Source organism: Phyllostomus discolor, chromosome 4, assembly GCF_004126475.2.
Source record: "Phyllostomus discolor isolate MPI-MPIP mPhyDis1 chromosome 4, mPhyDis1.pri.v3, whole genome shotgun sequence".
Lineage (NCBI taxonomy): Eukaryota > Metazoa > Chordata > Mammalia > Chiroptera > Phyllostomidae > Phyllostomus > Phyllostomus discolor.
The window spans coordinates 62,154,560-62,171,157 of NC_040906.2; the positions used below are offsets into that span (position 1 = coordinate 62,154,560).

A 16,598-nucleotide genomic window follows, 5' to 3' on the forward strand; every position below is an offset into this window, starting at 1 on the left:
ATTTCTCCCTGTTAAATCTCTATGGCTCCCATTCCTTTCCTTTCATAGCTAGCCCCTACTTAAGCCAAAAACGATAAGTTCAGTTTAGATTTCTTATGATTTTCATAGTCTTGCTATAGGTGCTTAAAAACCCACAACAGATTTTGATTACAAGGATGGAGATGTTTCTCTAACAAATGGTATGTTTAATGTTACTATATTACTTTTCTTTCCCTTTAATGTCTGCTTTGGTTCCTCATCATTCTTCGTTTTGCTGTGAGAGAAGATAGCTCAGGGAATGATGGTCACTGTTAGTTTATTGAAGGTGTGTCTTTCAAGGAAACATTACATTCAGTAGTTTGGAGCAGCTAACACAGTACCATAACATAAAAGCAGAATAAAACTGTCACAGGTGGGCACAGGTAGCCAGGTTCTTGGTGATCAGGACAAAGAATTGAACCAAACACCCAGAGTTTATAGCAGGGAACATGGGAACAGGCCAACTCCAAGCAGAGATTGACCTCATGGGCTGGAGGGATTCTATTCTTAAAGGGAAGATCCTTCCTGGCTAGTTTTGGTGGGCTTTTATTGCACATGTACAAGTAGTTGTATTGCTTTAAAGCTACTGCACATGTGGTCTCCCATGATTTTCCCTGATTGGCCACCAGGGAAGAGGGTCCCACAATGCTACCGAATTGACACCCGTTTCTCCTGGGGTTCCCTTGTACCAGGTTCACCCTTCTGTTCACCAGAGAATTATAGCTCTCCATGTTAGAGATTGGTGAGAAGGAAAGGAGTTATTTATTCAAGTTATACAGACTTAAGAGTAATGATTTAATGTCTTCATCAAAATCCCAAAGTCCCTTAAAACATCCACAAACACACACAGTCCTTCCTTCCCCCTTTTGCCCAGTCTGGGATACTGTATCTGAGGAAAAGGAATAGAAGTCCATGGCTCAGGCAGCCCCCGGTTCTTCCTAGTAATCCATGCTTAGCTGGTAGGCCTACCTCAGTTCCCAGCACCATCAGCTGTGTTGCCAGGATCTCCAGCTAAAGCTGCGTGGTGGTTCTCTGCTAAAGCTGAATGGTGATTCTTTACTAAAGCCTCGTGGTGATTCTTCTCATGGCTGCAGGGGGTCCCCACTCTGCCAAAGGCATGTGGTTCTTTCTCCACTGCCACAGCCCTGTGGCTCTGTCTGCACTGGCTGCGATCCTCCCTTCATTGGCTGCCAAGTCTGGGTTTAAATCCCCGAGCCAATCTCCCTCTGCAGCCGCATTTCCGACTCCTCCTACAATCGACTCTACTTGCCAGCACTCCCATATCCTTCTAGCTTTACTGGGCTCCATCATGAGTCTGCGCAAGAGTGGCCCCTTGTCATGGAGCCATTCATCTCCAAGCTCTCACACAGGCTCTCTAACTAGGGGGAGTTGCCTCCCAGTTATATCTTGGGTGGAAGTCACTCTCTTCTCCCTGGCTCAAAGCATGGCCACAGCTATTTAACATATCTATGCAACCAGTTAAAAGTTATAGATATGTTAAATGACCATGCTAGAGGTTAGCTGCAAAGCTGTTGCTATGCAAAATAGCTCTCAATGGCCCTGCTCCGTGTGTCCCTTCCCCCAACCCATACCTGGGGCAGGGCGGGGGATGGGGGGGGCGTGGGTGGTGAGGACATCCTAAAATCTGGACACCTTGAGTTCTGGACCCCGTTAGAAATCCTTCTTTTGGGTGCCACCTGGCTGCACCTTCCTACAATTATAGTCCAGGACCAAGAAAGATGTATTTGGCCTGTTATATGTATTATAAGTAATTGATTACTGACTCACTATCTGATAAAGAAAACTAAAGCTAAATAGAGAACTTTAATGTATGTAACCCTTATACTTGGAATTATTATTCTGTAAATTACTCTTTGTATTTTGTAATATACTATATTGAGGCTTCCAGTACTCTGTACATGTCACAGCTTGTATATTTCATTGGAGACTTCCTGTTACATAAGTTGGTTTGATTGGTTTGTTGAATAATTACCCTTATAACATGTGGCTTTCCCCTATTTCCTAAAATGACATTTTGAAATTGAAAATATCATTTGAAAATTAAAAGAACCTACCTTTTAGTGAAACTTGAATTTTTTCCAAAATTAAAGTCTTGCTAAAAATCTTGTCTTTATCCAGAAACCAAGGAAGGAAGCTATAGAAAGTTCTAGCAACAGTGATAGTGATTCGGGCACGTCATCAGACACTTCAAGTGAAGGCATTAGTAGTAGTGATTCAGATGACCTAGAAGAAGATGAAGAAGAGGAAGATCAAAGTATTGAAGAAAGTGAAGATGATGATTCTGGTTCAGAGAGTGAAGCACAACATGAAAGTAACAACCAGGTATAAATACTTCCCTTAGCAATATCCACACATTATTCATGTTTTTGGATTAACTTGTTTATACTGATGCTCAAAGTCTATGAAGTTTAATTGTTGCATTTAGTTCTTACTTTTGCAAAAGAAGGAATATGAAGTGGAAAAACATTTTTAAAAAGGCATTTAGTGTATTTCTCCTGAGCTTTATATATCTATCATAATGTTACAGAACAAACAAGGGGGGGGCTGGGCGTCTCTTAATGCCAGAGATTCGTGAAAAGGAAAGGAAATGTTTATTTAATGCTATACAAACTTACAGTAGTGACCTAGTGTCTTTATAAAAAAATCCTAAAGTCCCTTAAAAGACCCCCACAAACAGACGCAGTCCTTCCTTCCTTCCTTGCCCCTTTGCCCAGTCCAGAGTACCATATCTCAGGAAAGGAAATAGAAGTCCATGGCTCGGGCAGTCCTCTGGTTCTTCCCAGTTAGTATTCCATCTCGACTGGGAGACCTCTCTGGGTTCCCAGCACCCTCCGCTGAGTCGCCGGAATCTCTGCTAAAACCAGGTGGTGATTCCCCTTTCTAAAGCTGTGGGGGTCCCCACTCTGGCAAAGGCATGTGCTCCTCTCTCCCAAGGCTACAGGAGTCTCCACTCTGTCTAGGCCACATGGTTCTCTCTCCCAGGGCCACGGGAGTCCCCACTCAGCCAAAACTGAGTGCTTCTCCCCCTGCACAATGGCTGCAAGGGGTGGGGGTCGCCACTCACCAAAGCCGAGTGGCCGTTCTCTGCTAAAGCCGCATGGTAATTCTCTCTCGCTGGGCTGTGGGCTTAGCGAATTATGAAATCCTCACTCTGCTAAAGCTGTGTGGTTCTCTCCCCAATGGCTGTGATCTTCTCTGCACTTCCACAGCCACACGGTTCTCCTCCTCAATGGCTGTCGCCTCTGGGTATAAATCCCTGCACCAGTCTTCCTCTGCAGCCCTGTTTCTGACTCCTCCTACACTCGGCCTCACATGCCAGAACTCATATCCTTCCAGCTTTACTGGGCTGCCATCATGAGTCTGGGCAGGTGTGGCTCCATGTCCTGGAGCCAATCATCTCCAAGCTCCCATGCAGGTGCTGTAACTCGGGGGACCTGCCCCCTGTCACAACTTGGTGGGGAAGTTACTTCCATTCCCCTGGCTCAGAGCGTGGCCACAGCTATTTAACATATCTAAGTGACCAGCCAAAGGCTATAGGTATGTTAAATGACCACACCAGAGGTTAGCTGCAAGGCTGTTGCTATGCCAAACAGCTCTCAAAGGCCCTGCTCCATTTGTCCCTTCCCCCAACCCACACCCTGCGGGAGGGGTGAAGACATCCTAAAATCTCCTAGACACCTTGAGTTCTGGACCCCATTTTAAATGCCCATTTGGGGTCCCCCCTCTTGGCTGCACCCTGTAACAATAAGTCACTAGGAAAACCTTAAATTTCCTTTTATCCTGCTTGGTGTTCTTTGTTTTAATAGATGTTAAATTGTTGCCTTTTAACTTTTATTTACAGGTGCTATTACATGGTATTTCAGACCCGAAAGCAGATGGACAGAAAGCAACTGAAAAAGCCCAGGAAAAAAGAATACACCAGCCATTACCTCTTGTGTCTGAATCCCAGACTCACTCATCATTCCAATCCCAGCAGAAGCAGCCTCAGGTTTTGTCACAGCAGCTTCCATTTATTTTCCAAAGCTCTCAGGCAAAGGAGGAATCTGTGAACAAACACACAAGTGTAATACAGTCTACGGGATTGGTGTCCAATGTGAAACCTTTATCTTTGGTAAATCAAGCCAAAAAGGAAACCTACACGAAACTCATAGTTCCTTCTCCTGATGTACTTAAAGCAGGGAATAAAAATACCTCTGAAGAATCTAGTCCTTTGACCAGTGAATTGCGATCTAAACGGGTGAGTTAAAAATTATTTATTGAAGAGTTTTATTGTTAGAAAAAAGAGCTTTCATATAGTTTTATAATGTACAGATTTAAATTACTTTTATTTTTTTAAGTCACCAGGAAGTAAAATGCATATCAGCAAACTAAATTTCTGTGATTTTGTATTTACATGTAGTTCTGCTTAGTATATATTTTGGCAACACAATGATGTCATTCTTCCTCTGATTTAATGATTTATCAGTAAGGGGAGAAGTATGTTCGAAGACATACTTCACAATTACTTTTGTTTAAAATTCTGTGTCCTTTTTTCTAATATCAATATATTTTTAAAGAAATAGATTCTTCAGTAATTTACCTCTGTAGTTCTATAATTTAGCAATTTTAAGTGTAAAAATATTTTATAAAGACTTATTTCCTTTGCTTGCCATACTTAGTGAATTATGAAATACAAAATATTTTAAGTAACTTTTATTTACATGAACACCAGGACTACTTATTAGCACTTATTAGAGACAGTTTTCCAACTTGATTTTCTTAGTATTGATTTTATATCACTATATAGTCTATATCCATATGTTCAGTTGAATTCTAGAGATAAAATGATCAGTACTTTTTATCCTAGAATGAGCGGAGAGGAAAAATATATGTTTGAACACAGTATCCTGTCTTTTGGTTACAAAAATTATTATTATACACGCTAAATATTAACTAACACTGATAGAGCGCTTACTGTTTGCTAGGCATTGTTTTAAGTGTTGAACCTGCATTTACTCATTGGATACTAATATCTGTTAGTTCTCTAAGTGTTATTATGACCATTAACAGATGATAAAATTGAGATATATAAACTTTAACTCTCCCAGGATCACACTACTAGTCAGTCAGAGAACTAGAATTCAGACCCAGGAGTATGGAACTAGAGTGCTTTTTCTTAACCACTATGATATTCTGCCTTTCTTTAAAAGGTCACAACGTTCTAGTCCATTAACTCTTACTTTACTATGAATACTTTAAGAACAGAGTCAAAGAAAAAACGACTTGAACAAATCAGGCTTTTTTGAGAATCTAAATGAGTAGTTCTCAAATATAAGTATACATTAGAATCACCTGAGAAACTTAAATAAGAAATTCCACCCCAGAACAATTAAATCAGGATCTCTCGTGTTGAGACTAAGGTATTACATGTCTAAAATGCTTCCCAGGTGATTCAGAAGTACAGCCAGATATGGGAACCACTGATCTAAATGGAATAACCAATGGTATCATAACATTATGCATGTGATAATTTGTAGTGCACTGTTCAATCATAAAATGGTATTATTACTGGCATCATATTATTGACTCTACATGAGTAAATTAAGCAAATGAGAAATTACATTTTGGGCGCTATTTAATTTTTTCCCATTTTCAAATCATTTTTATTTTTCAAAATGCAGTTAACATACATTATTTTATTATTTTTAGGTATACACTCCGGTGATTAGACATTATATACCTAAGTGATCATCCCAATAAATCTCGCACCCTATGACATACATAGTAATTAGAATATTATTGACTCTATTCCCTATGCTGTACTTTACACCCCATGACTATTCTGTAACAACCAATTTTTACTTCTTAATCCTTTCACCTTTTTCACATTTCCCCACAACCCCCTCCCACATGGCAGTTGTCAAAATGTTCTCTATATCTATGAGTCTGTTTCTGTTCTGCTTGTTCATCTGTTTTGTTTTTTAGATTCAATTATTGATAGATATGTATTTATTGTAATTTTATTATTCATATTTATCTTTAAAAAATCTTTTTCTCCTTGATTAAGACCCTTTAACATTTCATGTGATACTGGTTTGGTAGTGATAACTTCTTTAGCTTTTCTTTGTCTGGGAAGATCTTTATATGGCCTTTGATTCTAAATGATACTTATGTTGGGTATAGTAATCTTGGTTGTCGGTCCATGTTTTGCATGAATCTCAATATTTCGTGCCATTCCTGTCTGGTCTGCTAAGTTTCTGTTGAGACATTACCTGACAGTCTTTGTGTGTGTATGTCTGCATCAATCCTGGAAGTACAGCAATACTAGGTTGATGTGTGGAATGGACCAAGCAAGCTCCTATTCCATTTTCTAATTCCAAAAATCCATTCACTATATTGTCCTCAGATAGAGGATATATCAGATATTAAACTGATAAGAACAGATCCTACACTTGATCTTAGCCAAAAGGCCAAGAAGCAATCAACTGATGGCCTTATGGGAGGTCCCTTGTAGGTAACTGCTTTCCTCTTGCTGTTTTTAAGATTTTCTCTTTGTCTTTATCCCTTTTCATTTTAAATATGATGTGTCTTAGTGTGGGCCTCTTTGGATTCATTTTGATTGGGACTCTGTGCTTTCTGGACTCATGTCTATTTCCTTCACCAACTTAGGGAAGTTTTCTGTCATTTTGTCAAATAGAGTTCCAATTTTTTTATACTCTCTCTTCTCCGTCTTGCACCCCCATGATGCAAATGTTGATATGCTTGAAGTTGTCTCAGAAGCTCCTTGTACTATCCTCATTGTTTTAGGTTGTTTTTTCTTTTTGCTGTCCTGATTGGGTGTTTTTTGCTTCCTTATATTCCAAATCCCTGAATGATTCTTGGCTTCATCCACTGTGCTGTTGATTCCCTGTAAATAATTCTTCATTTCAGTTAGTGTGTCCTTCACTTTTGACTGGTCCTTTTTTATGTTGTTGAGGTTCTCACTAAGTTCATTGAGCATCCTTATAAGCAGTGTTTTAAACCCTGCGTGCAATAGATTGCTTGTCTCCATTTTGTTTAGTTCTTTTTCTGGAGTTTTGTTATTACATTTAGGACATGTTTCTTTATCTCCTCATTCTTGCATCTTCTCTGTGTTTGTTCCTGTATATTGGGTAGAACTGCTACATCTCCCAGGCTTGGTAGCATGACCTAATGTAGTAGGTGTTCTAGTGACACAGCCTCCCCATCACCCAAGCTGGGCACTCGTCGTGTACCCCTCATGTGGTCTATGTATACCTTCCTGTTGTAGATTCACTTTAATTGCTGTTGTCACGTAAGTGGGAGGGATTTATCCCCAGGTTGATTAGCTGTAAGGAATGGCTGTGACCCACAACCTCTGACCATGGTGGAGGATGAGCTATGCAAGGGCCCACCCCCTCTGAGCAGGATTTACTTCAGTGAGGCTCTGGTTCCCACTCAGTCCACCCCTTGAGTGTGTCACCTATGGTGGTGGTTGGGTGGTGATCTTCAGTGTAGTCTTAAGCTATCTATTGGGTACGATGGCTCTTGGGCCTCCCAGGAGGTGCCAACCAAGGTCAGTCGCCACTTGTTTTCTGCCCACAGCCACCTAGCATGAGCTGTACATTATCTGCAGATGGCTGCTACTTTTGCTGGCCCTGGAGGTGCCCAAACAAGGCCAAGCTATTAACTAAAACCAACTGCTGCTAATGCAAGTCCTGGGGCCACTTAGTGAGAGGTCTGACACATGCTGAGGCCAGATGCTGCTTGTTTGAGAGATTTTAGAAAAATCTGAAGCAGGAATCAAGATAGGCCATTTGTATGGAAACACCATTGGAAGCAATTTGGGTGGAGCATGGCCTCAGGGAATCACCAGGGTCAGGCAAACAGTGTGAGCCAGGTTGATAGAGATTCAGTTATGGTGCTCATCAGCTTGCTCTGTGCAGGGGAAGACTTAGAAAAAGAACAATGCCTCTGCCAACACCTCTGTCTGGGAGAAAGCTGCTCCTCCAGTTCTCACCCTGGAGCTGAACAATTCAGTTTCTCCCCATATGCCTGGTGCCTTACAAGCTGCCATGGTGCTGGAGCTCAAAGGGAGTAAGTCCAAGTAAATCCGTGCATGGGTCCTTTAAGAGGAAGTGCCTAAGACTCCAGAAGCCTGGGTCCCTCAGCCTAAATCTCCACTGCTTGTTACAGCCAGAAGTTATGGGAACTTCTCATCCTGATACTACACTGGAACCCTGGGATGAGGGGCTTGGTATGTGGCTGGAACCCTTTGCTCCTCAAGGTGCCTCTGCAGTGGAGATCTCTCTCCCACTTTTTGTCTATCACATGTGGGTGTGGGATCAGCCTGTTCCATGTCTCTCCCCCTCCTACCAATCTTGATGTGGCTGCTTTAATTCCCCACTTGTAGGACTGTCATTCAGCCAAATTTCAGGTGATTGTGAATGATGTTTGTTCAGTAGTTTATTTGTAATTTTGACATGGTTGTGGAAGGAGGCGAGTGCCTTATTTACCTATGCTGCTATCTTGTCCAGAAATTTTGGAGGTATTTTAATTCTCATTAATATATATTCTACTTTAAGGTAAATGAATTTACTGAGTAACATCAAGAAATATTTGCATTATGAAAGGCTTTTTAATTTTCTTCAAAGAATGTCTTATTTAAAGAATTTTATATGACTCTTTATGAGAAAGTCACTTGTTAAATACTTGCTTAATAAATGTAGTCATGCTAGGCTTTCTACATATATGGTCTTATGTAATCCTTATAAAGCTGTGTGAGAAAAAGAAATGAAGTCTCAGAGATGTTAAGCCACTCGCCAACATCACCTAACAACTTAAGAGCAGAAGTGTTTTACACCAAGGGCTGTCTGATTTCAAAGCCCATGATGAAAATGAAATAATTTAGTGTTTCTGAAATAATAGGAGTTAATGGGAAATATTCATGTGAGTGGACATTCACATTAGACTCAACTCTAAAATGACTTTATCTAGTTGCTGTCAGTACCTAGTATTAACTTAAAGGTATTTTATAAATACTTCTTCTACATCAGCTCTTTTTCTTTACATGAATGTCTAATAAAAATAGTTTTGCCTTATTTCTTATGAAGGATTCAATTTTTTTCATGATATTCACTATGTATCTGCTTCTCTCACTAGTCTATGCTTTTCTTAAGTGCTATGTAATCATTAGGTCCTTTCATACTCTTACACTGTGGATATTTAATTCAAATCAATATATTATGTTGGTCAAAAAGTCCATATGGTTTTTCCATAAAATAAAAGACATATTTTTCCTGTGGTACATTTACACAATGGAATACTACTCAGCAAAAAGAAAGAATGAACTCCTCCTACCCTTTGCAACAGAATGGATGGAACTGGAGAGCATTTTGCTAAGCCAGGTGGTGAAAAGCCAGAGAATAAGCCAGGCAGTGAAAGACAAATATCATATGATCTCACCTGCAAGTGGAACCTAATCAATAAAACAAACAAGCAAGCAAAATACAGAGACATTGAAATGAAGAACAAACTGACAGTAACCAGAGAGGAGGGGGGAGAAGGATAATAGGGAAAGGTCCATGAACGAACATGTATAAAGCACACATGGACAAAGCCAAAGTGGGGTAGCTTCAAGAGTGGGAGGCCATGGTGGGGTGAAAACAGAGACAACTGTACTTGAACAGCAATTTTAAAAAATTGAAAAAAAGATGTTTTTCATTTTCACCAATAACTTCTTTGCTATTGTTTAGTTTTTATTTCATAATCATAAACTTAACTCTGCAATCCAGCTCAACTTGGAAGGGTAAGGAAAATATGGAACCCAATGAACTGCAGCGAGAGCATGAAGATTATAGAACATTCCCAGCAGATGGCGGGGAGGGGTGCTCTCCTGGGCTACAAAAGGAATGGTCTGGTGGGTAAGATAAAACATAATTATACATTATTAGTGTTGTCTGTGGTCAGTAATGGTGATGTTTTTGCTGCTCCTGCCATTCCTGGACCCGTAGCGCTTCATGGCCATCACAACATCCATGCCATCTTTCACGTGGCCAAATACCACATGCTTGCCACCCAGCCACTCGGTCTTGGCAATGCAGATGAAAAACTGGAAACTGTTTGTGCTGAGTCCAGCATTTGCCGTGGACAAGATGCCAGGACCTGCGTGCTTCAGGGTGAAATCCTCATCAACAAATTTCTCCCGTAGATGGACTTGCCACCTGTGCCATTATGGTGTGTGAAGCCCCCACCCCGGCACATATATCCTGGGATACTTCTGTGAAAGAGGGAACCTTTGTAACCAAAACCTTTCTCCCCAGTGCTCAGGGCATGAAAGTTTTATGCTGTCTTTGGAACTTTGTCTGCAAAAAGCTCAAAGGAGATGTGGCCAAAGGGCTGGTTATCAACAGCGATGTCAAAGAACATGGTGAGGTTGACCATGGCTGGGCACTGGAAGATCTGGGGTGGCAGTGGCATCTGCAAGGCCCATTTTCACCAGTAACTTTACAGATTTGAATGTTTTAAGCATGTCGACTGTTTTCCACTGTTGTCTTCTAGTGGTAGAGGCCAGGGCTGCTGCTAAACATCTTCCAATGCATAAGACAGCCTCACAGCAAAGAACTGTGGACAGAATGTCAATAGTACCAAGAAACTTCGCAAACCACTTTTGACACATTCGATCAGTCAGAGTACATAAAGCATAAGATGCTGAAAGTGTTGTGTATTTTCTTCCATGTTTAATATTAAAATGGCTACACAAAAATTCACCAATGTTGATAAGCTTTTTTTAAATGCACGCTGATATGACAGCTGTCACAATACAATCTAACAAAATTGTTTCAAATGAAGGTAAAGACAACTAAGCACTACTAGAGCCATCATATGGAAAGAACTAAATGAACTTTTTGGTCAACCCAATACATTAATTGGATATATAGACCAGGAGTGAATTTTCTTTACCAGTTTTGCCTGGAGGATTTTTTGTCATCTTTAGAATCTCAGGTAGGGGCTGAGGATCAAGGGCTTGGAGACAGAATAGAGAGTTTCAAACCTGTGTCTTCCTGTAGTCCTGTTTATGTTCCACACCCCGTATCAGAAATGACAGCATGTTTCCTGTAAAAGAGTAACTGATATTAGTCTGGGATACAAAATGCAGATACCTTTGGTTATTTTTGAAAACCTTCAGATGTCAATATATGGGAAGAGATTCTTCAGAACTATAAAGTAAGGATCAATTTCAGAAAATTAAAAAATAAAATATAAACTTAAGTAATGTGTTTTGTTTTCATGATTGTTTTTGATCCTGTGTAGTTAGAGGAAAAATTACTACCTATAAGAAAAACTACAAAATGATTATGTGACATAATTGTGTTCTAGGAAATGAAAATATACCAAGTTTATCTGCTGAAAATTTAAATTATAATAGCATATATAAATGTGAAGCTTAAGTACTATATATACATACTTGTATACAGTATGCTATAGCATGCAATATGGGTCATAAATATTAATGAAAATTAAGTATATTAAAGTATTAAGAATCTTGCTATAAAATTAGTTTTAAAAGGTAAGTGCAATTATTTGTTATAATTTTCATATTTTATTCAGTGATTAAATATTGATTAAACACTTTCTCTTTTTGAGGTGTTCCCTTAGGTGCAAATATTATGTGATACTCTCTGTTTACAATGAATTATCTTAATAATTTTTTAAATTAATACAGTGAAGATATTAATATACTAAAGAAACTTGTATAGGAATTGCATGCTGTTAATTAGTACCTGTGTTTAAAATATTTAGTAAGTCATTTTGTATGCCATTTCATCTACATTTATCCTATGAAATGCCCCCATAAATCTTTGCTGCCTTGACCAAAACCTGGGTCCTTTTTTTAATCCTCACCCAAAGATATGTTAAGAGAGAGGAAGGGCAGAGAGAGAGAAAGACCTCTATATGAGAAAGAAATATCAATATGTTTGTTGCCCTCTTCCCCTGAATACTCCCTGACTGGGGATCAAACCCTCAGCCTAGGTATGTGCTCCAACCAGGAATCAAATCCACAATGTTTTGGTGTCTGGAACAACTCTCCAACCAGCTGAGGTATCTGGCAAGGGCTCAAGGCAACAATTTTCATTACAGAATTTTACCTTCTGTTTCTATAACTTAAAATGTTTTAATCATTCTACTTCAGTTTACTTTTGATAATTTTAATTTATTTTAATAAAACTATATGATTTTATTAGTTTCAAGAAGATTCTGTAAATTTTTGTTCCTTCTTTACAGATGTAAATTTTACGGCTTAATGCTTTACAAATTATTAACTTTTCTCAAGGATAATTTTTCTAAACTTTTATTGTACTCTTTCCAATGCTAATATGCTGAAGGCACTCTAAAGTAGATCCTGCAGAATGCCAAGCCAGCACTTCCATCAGCTTTGCATCATGTGTACTATAGGTTGTACAGGATAGAATATAAGGCAATCAAGATACTCAAAGGGTAGAGGCCATGAGCACCTCTGGCTGGGACAAACATTGAAAGCTTCTTGGGTTAGATTTTGAAGAATGAGCAGCAGTTTGTCAGCTTAATATTTATAAATAGAGGGTATTTTATTCAGAGAAAATAGTTGTAACAAAACATGGCATAGTAAAAGTATGACATGCACAGGGCGTGCCAGGTAGTCAGTCTGGTTAGACTAGAACGGTAGGTTAGTGCCTACCTAAAAAGTAATCTGTATATCAGAAGTATTTAGGCTTTATAAAGTTGGCAATGATGGAGGAGGCACTAAAGCTTTTGACTGGGGAGCTAATATATAATATTAGACTTACATTAAGATTTAATTGGTATTAGCGTATAGCATATATTGAGGGTTGATTATGAAGAAGTGATAATATAGCTTAAATTTGAGCAATATTTTAATGAAAGACTCCAAAAGATATAGTAATATGGCTGACTTGAAGCAAAGTAAAGGGTGATTTTAGAGCTTCAGTCTTGCATTATTTAGAAAATGGGAGCAATAGGAAAGGGGGGGGGGGGAATCAGGAAGCATCTTAAGAGAGAAAGGCTAATTGAACTTAAATATATTATGTCGAGCCAAGGTTTAGCAACCAGCTAGTCATCACAGGCACTACTTTTATAGCAGTTTTAATCATGATTTAACTTTGTGTATAAGCATGGTTGTCAGATACTGAAGGAAAATAAAAGTAATCTTTGTTCTTACAGTACATTAGTGATTTGTTCTTTTAACTTATGTTTCAACAGGAACAATATAAACAGACATTTCCAGCACAGTTAAAGAAACAGGAGTCATCCAAGAGCCTGAAGAAGGTTATTGCAGCTTTGTCAAATCCAAAAGGAACCTCTAGTTCACCAGCACATCCAAAACCAACATTAGAAAATAACCACCCTAATCCATTCTTGACAAATGCACTTTTAAGTAATCACCAACCAAATGGAGTTATTCAAAGTGTCATTCAAGAAGCTCCTCTAGCACTTACTACCAAAACTAAAATGCAGAGTAAGATAAGTGAAAACATTGCTACTGCAAGTAGTACCCCTTTTTCCTCACCTGTAAATTTGAGTATGGGTGGGAGAAGGACCCCTGGCAGTCAGACAGCTATAATGCCCTCTGCCTCTCCCGTACTCCCTAGTCAAGGGAAGGAAAAAGCAGTTAGCAATAATGTGAACCCAGTGAAAACACAACATCACTCTCATCCTGCAAAATCTTTAGTGGAACAGTTTAGAGGAACAGATTCAGACATTCCTAGTAGTAAAGATTCTGAAGATTCAAATGAAGATGAAGAGGAAGATGATGAGGAAGAGGATGAAGATGATGAAGATGATGAATCTGATGACAGCCAATCAGGTTATTTTCAATTTTAAAATTTAAAATATTTCAGTAAATGCTACATGAAAGAAAACATTTTAAAGAGGTTCTTAAGTCAGAGCCTTAAAATTGACGTCATTCACTGTTTCACATAGCTGTGTGTGCTTCTGTAGTGAACTAGTGACATATAGGAGTAACTGAAATTGGAAATCCTAAGTAAAATTTTCAGCTTTGTTATTCACTTAACATTAAACAAATAACACTTCAAAGTGAGTATAAATGATGAATGAATTTCATAAAGTTGCTTAATTTTCATTTAATTCAGGGCCACTCATTTCTTCTTTTTTCATCTCTTCTGCTACTTGATAAAATGTGTCACCATCATTCAGAAATACCAAAAACCTAAATCCCTATGAGTGTCTATTAGCAACACAGAACTTATTTAATAACATATAGGCTACTTCTTGATTTTATTTTGATTCACTTTCTGGTTTTCGTGGGTTTTGTTGTTGTTGTTTTTATCTTCTTTTTATTTTTCTGCCCCTTTCCTTCTTGTTCCACAGAGGACTGAAAATATAAGATAGCTTAAATTTTAAATACAAATATGAAACATATATTATCAGAGTTTTGGGGTTTGTTACTAAGTCAGCCACAAATCCATTTGTAAATTTTCTAACTGCCACTGTGAATAGGAAAATAGTTAGTTATACAAATTAAAGTATCTATAAGGTAGAAACAACCTTCTTGCTCAGGGTAGAACAACTTTTTCTGTAATATTTTTCCTGTTGTTCCCATAAAGACAATTTACCTAAAAGACGATGAATGTCAATATTAAACTTTAAAAGACAGCTTTTATAATGAACTTTAATGTATACAGATAATACTACACAAAACAGAATTCCACAAAAGCTGTTGTTCTGGAAACCATTAGGATACAGTACAAATATCAGTCTTATGTTTATCAAGTTTAATCCAGGAATAGATTTTACATATCTGTAGGAATGGATGCATTTATAGGGCCACATTGATAGAACAAACTTTAATTACTGAGTCATTAAATTACCCCACACAATCATTTCAGTAATTCTAGTCTTTGTGAAACCTGAGAAGCCTGATGGAGTTGTACGTAAAGTAACTGCAGCCGAAAGAGCCAAGACTCTCCTCCAGAGGATTGTTCTCTATTATTTCAGAGTCCAGATGAAAGGGTGATGGTAGTCCCCATCTCTTCCTCATACTAAACCTAATATAGTTCATAACCTATTGGGATCCATTAATTTAAATAATCAATTCTATTCCCTCTGTACTTTTTCCATTAAATTAAAAGTAATTTACAGCCACTAAGCAGAACTCATCATGTGAATAGTGTCATATGAGAAAAACTGTTTTATGAGTAAAGTTTTGAGTAAAATGGATACTTTTAATGAAGAATTTTGAGGATTTATAGGCTGCATACCCTGTACTCTAATAGCTTACAAGATAGTAATAAAAATTTACTCTTCAGGAAGATTGCTCATTTGAGTTCTCATTCACAGATGCTGGTTCCTGAACTATTCCATTTAGGTGCAAACTGAAAATTGTTGTTGATTAATCTAGTTATAATATACAAATGCTTCTTTTACTTCCCAGAATCAGATAGTAATTCAGAATCAGATACAGAAGGATCAGAAGAAGATGATGATGATGATAAAGACCAAGATGAATCAGATAGTGATACTGAAGGAGAGAAAACTTCAATGAAACTGAATAAAACAACCTCCTCTGTCAAAAGCCCTTCCATCAGTCTCACAGCTCACTCAACACCTCGTAACCTCCACATAGCAAAAGCCCCAGGCTCTGCTCCTGCTGCCTTATGTTCTGAATCCCAGTCACCTGCTTTTCTTGGCACACCTTCTTCCACACTTACTTCAAGTCCACACTCTGGTACCTACACTTTGTTTTTATTATTGTAAAGTAGAAGGCAAACCATAGCAAGAATTCTTATTTATACAGTATTCTGAGGATGATCTCATTGGAATCAAGTTACAGTTAGGTTTAGGTTGGCTAAGAAACGTCGGCATGTATTTTCAAAGGCTATGACCCATTACCATTTTTATTCTTTGTGCTTGCAATTTTAGAACCTGCTCAATGACAGCTCTTGATTTTGAATTCTTTCCTGCTTCTGTGTTTAGTTTATGCTTCTAGAATTTAGTATTTGGTTGACAGTGGACTTCTTTTGTCCTTTATAAAAAGTGAGCTCGCTTGGTTACTTAAGATACAATTGCATATCTGCCCAACACATGGTCAGTGTCATTTGTATTAGTGGGTAGCATTATTATTCATTAACATACCACATCTTTATTTTTCTATTTGACCTTTTATAAACTGCTAGAGGTCTTTGTTGAAAGTTTTTACATTAATATTCTAAAACTATCCTCTATTCTCATTTTAATAGCTAAGAATATATTGAGGTGTATAGTGAAACACTGCGTTGATATATATATATTTGTATTTGTGAAACTTGGTTGTCATCTGAAAAATTTTACATGTAATATTATAATTATGTCGGATTATACCGATTCCTTTGTACCTTAATTAAAAGAATTAGTAGCATTTTAAGACTACGGATTTATATAAACTTAGACATTACATTATTTTTAAATGTATGAGCCAGCTTTTGAAATTTTCAGCATCTTAAAACTCATTTTCAAAGAAAACGACTGTATATAGTTGTCTAAACTTCTATTTCCCTCCTACTATTTTAGACAATTTTAAATAACAA

The 16,598-nt window shown here is 38.0% G+C and overlaps 1 protein-coding gene, 1 non-coding gene and 1 pseudogene across 21 annotated transcripts in view; 1 reads left to right on the forward strand and 2 right to left on the reverse strand.

Annotated features, from left to right (window-relative positions):
• BAZ2B (bromodomain adjacent to zinc finger domain 2B) overlaps window positions 1–16,598 on the forward strand; it is a 367,012-nt gene that overhangs the window by 255,715 nt on the left and 94,699 nt on the right. For 17 of the 20 annotated variants that reach the window (XM_036023403.1, XM_036023409.1, XM_028509107.2 and 14 more), the window contains 4 exons: window positions 2,158–2,361; window positions 3,881–4,276; window positions 13,276–13,879; window positions 15,467–15,760. In XM_036023403.1, the coding sequence (XP_035879296.1) occupies window positions 2,158–2,361; window positions 3,881–4,276; window positions 13,276–13,879; window positions 15,467–15,760 (1,498 nt within the window). The remainder of the gene's footprint in view (window positions 1–2,157; window positions 2,362–3,880; window positions 4,277–13,275; window positions 13,880–15,466; window positions 15,761–16,598) is intronic. The other 3 variants (XM_036023420.1, XM_036023418.1, XM_036023419.1) reach the window with 1 other exon arrangement.
• Window positions 6,310–6,500, reverse strand: LOC114495917. The gene has a single exon (XR_003684573.1). It is a non-coding gene; the product is annotated as a U2 spliceosomal RNA (small nuclear RNA).
• LOC114494192 lies at window positions 9,763–10,681 on the reverse strand (annotated as a pseudogene).